At 47.7% G+C, this 2,780-nt stretch overlaps 1 protein-coding gene across 1 annotated transcript in view; it reads right to left on the bottom strand.

Annotated features, from left to right (window-relative positions):
• LOC107106150 (dnaJ homolog subfamily C member 11-like) overlaps positions 1-2,078 on the bottom strand; it is a 10,887-nt gene extending 8,809 nt beyond the window's left edge. The window contains exons 1-3 of the mRNA XM_015406259.1: positions 2,027-2,078; positions 859-1,001; positions 400-529 (exon numbers count right to left, since the gene is read on the bottom strand). Coding sequence (XP_015261745.1) covers positions 400-529; positions 859-1,001; positions 2,027-2,075 — 322 coding nt within the window. The 5' untranslated portion in view covers positions 2,076-2,078. The remainder of the gene's footprint in view (positions 1-399; positions 530-858; positions 1,002-2,026) is intronic.
• Between the last annotated feature and the right edge of the window lie 702 nt (positions 2,079-2,780).

Genomic DNA, 2,780 nt, shown 5'->3' on the forward strand with positions numbered 1-2,780 from the left:
TCTAACACCATCTGATTAGTTTGATTACTGCCCGATTTAATCCGTATATATAAACTTATTGTATTTATAAGAACTGTACCTATAAACTGCTGTTAAGCACCCTGAGTCCCATTTGGGGGAGGGCAGTATATAAATCAAATACATTATCATCATCAAAGTCCTGGAATCAACGAGGCCCATCAGTGAGTCCCTGGGTCTGAGTGGAGGATAGCAACCCTCTGAAGCTAGACAAGAGACTGCCTGGGAATCCTGTGTAACCTTGCCTTGAGGTTCATGGTAAAAAGGAGGCTGGGTATAAATTGATATGTAAATATGTTGACTATCCCCCGCCTCAAAGCAGGTGCTGAACGGCAGTCCACTGTGACCAGGACTGGGAAAGCAACAGGCACTCTTACTTACATTGCTTTGGTATCCTAAGGGCCTCGTTGTCGGCAGACATCACTTGGTGCAGAACTCCTCGGAACTGGTAGAGCACCTTCAGACTCTTCTCCTCCCCGACGCAAGGGTCATAGAACCCGGGCAGACCAGCCTGCAAAAGGGATATTGCCACAGGCTCAATCCAAGAGGGTGGCAATGGACATCCTATCGCAGGAGTTTTCTGTAGCTGGGGGTGGGCACAGTGCACAGAATCCACAGTGAGTGGGGGAAAGGAGGTTAAAAAAGCACTCATGGAAGCCCTATGTTGTTTCTCAAGCATGAATCTTTTTACTATGTGTAAGGAGCTGGCACCTTTAGACCTAAAAAAGCAACCCCCGGGCAGCCACCCCTCCCTGGGTACTACATCTGGAAGGGGGAGGGATGTGTGGGCCGATCTAGAGTGCCCCCTCCACCCCTGCCACATGTCTCCCTGGTCCCTACCTTGGATGCCTCTGTGAGGATGAGCTTGGAGTCCTTCACCAGGCACTGCAAGGGCACCGTCACATCTATGACTTTCACCTTTTCATGCTTCCTGCTCTGGTCGTTGACGAACTTCCCGTACCAGGCATTCACCACAATCAGGCCTGCATTCAAAAGAGAGGGCCAAATGCTTAAGACAAGTGTCAGGCAAAAGGTGGGGCATTTTGACAGAGGAAACATCTTCTTGCTATATCCATATCACATCAGTAGATGAAACTGGTTCCCTAACAAGGATTAGGGCTTTGGAACGGGCAGCCTCACTGTCTCACCAGCAGGGCTCTGTGTGTGTGTATGTGCGCACATAAGAAAATAAGAGACACCAATGTTGGATCAGGCCAAAGGCCCATCTAGTCCAACACTCTGTCACCCAGTGGCCAAAAATACCAGGTGCCATCAGGAGGTCCACCTCCTGATATTCCCTTCTTGCCTGCCTGACCACAGACTTGCATTTTATTTGCCATAGCCTTTGTTTCGTTTTATCAGCCTCACTGTGACTAGCTTTCCACTGCTTAAAGGAATCCTTTTTACCTTTTACAGCTTCCCTTACTTTGTTTGTTAACCATGCAGGCTTTTTCCTATACCTGTTTGTGCACATGTGCCTATATGTATATACATGTCTGTCTGTCTATAGATATGTGCACACTTATGCTGAAGAAGAGAAAAAAAGTCCAAGCTCTATGCCAAGAATAGCATTGATACGTTATGCATAATTATCAAACGGGGCAAATAAATGCTGCTGCCTACTCACTAGGAATCCTCTCTGGCCTTTCCCTTCCAGCTCTCTTATTCACACAGCCCACAGGGGCTAGAAACTTAAGAAGAACAAGACTCTCAGGACACTGAATTCTGCAGCAAAGACCGGTTGCTAAGCTGGCACAGTTCACATGACAGCCCTGCTAACTGCAAGCCAACTGGAGCAACCTTCACTTTCTTAAGTCACCTTTAACAGCACCAGATGCTTTTAAATTCACTTCAGTGTTGCCTTTTCTCATTGTGTGTGTGTGTGTGTGTGTGTGTGACTGTGGGGTGTGTGTGTCACAGCAGGATGGACAGTGGCACCACCATGTCTTCGCCAGCCTTCACCCACAGGTACTGAGGAGCAGGGAAAGCAAGTCAGAGACCCCCCTACCCATTCTCGCTTCCTCCGTCTCGATTATCCTTCGGACAGATTCCTGCATCAACCGCACCTAGAGCAGCACAAAGAGAGAATGTGGAATTCGCCCTCCTGTTCAGAGGCATGGGAGATACAGAAAATGAGAAAAAGGAAGCACTGTGACAGAAGCAGACCAAAGGAAAAAAGAAAGTGTATGGGGAGGAACGAAGTAAGTTTCTCTGGAAAGATCAGGCAAATATAAAACTTGAGGGAATGTTTTCATTTTGCTGATGGGCACTTGGACATCCTGCCATAAAAACCAGCAGATTGTGCACAAAAGGGCACCATTGTGAGGTACTGCCTGTCGGTAATTTTAGCAATTTCTGACATTTCACCAGGTGCCACGGCTGTGTTTTGCTGCCATAAGGACTAGAACCATTACTTTTTCTTATTAAAAGGGAAGATAAGAATGACCTCAGCGTTCTCTTTCAGAGGTTTCCCCCATGATTTAGAAAAAGGAGCTGGGGATCGAGCAACTCCTTCCCCCCAATGGGGCTGCAACCCTGCAGTTGCTTAGCCACAAGGAGATAAATGCCCAGTGTAACTGGGATCAGCTCTTTATGGGTGCTGATGCCCCAGCTAAGCCCTGGTGATCTCTGGATCTCTCCCTGCCCAGAGATTCTTTAACTAGTGATGCCAGGGCCTGGACTTGAAATGTCACCACACACTCCTGAGCACCACTCTATCACCAAAAACCGAAGCTTTCAAATAAAGGAAGCAGACATGGGCA

This window comes from Gekko japonicus, unplaced genomic scaffold, assembly GCF_001447785.1.
Source record: "Gekko japonicus isolate JY-2015 unplaced genomic scaffold, Gekko_japonicus_V1.1 scaffold1383, whole genome shotgun sequence".
Taxonomy (NCBI): domain Eukaryota; kingdom Metazoa; phylum Chordata; class Lepidosauria; order Squamata; family Gekkonidae; genus Gekko; species Gekko japonicus.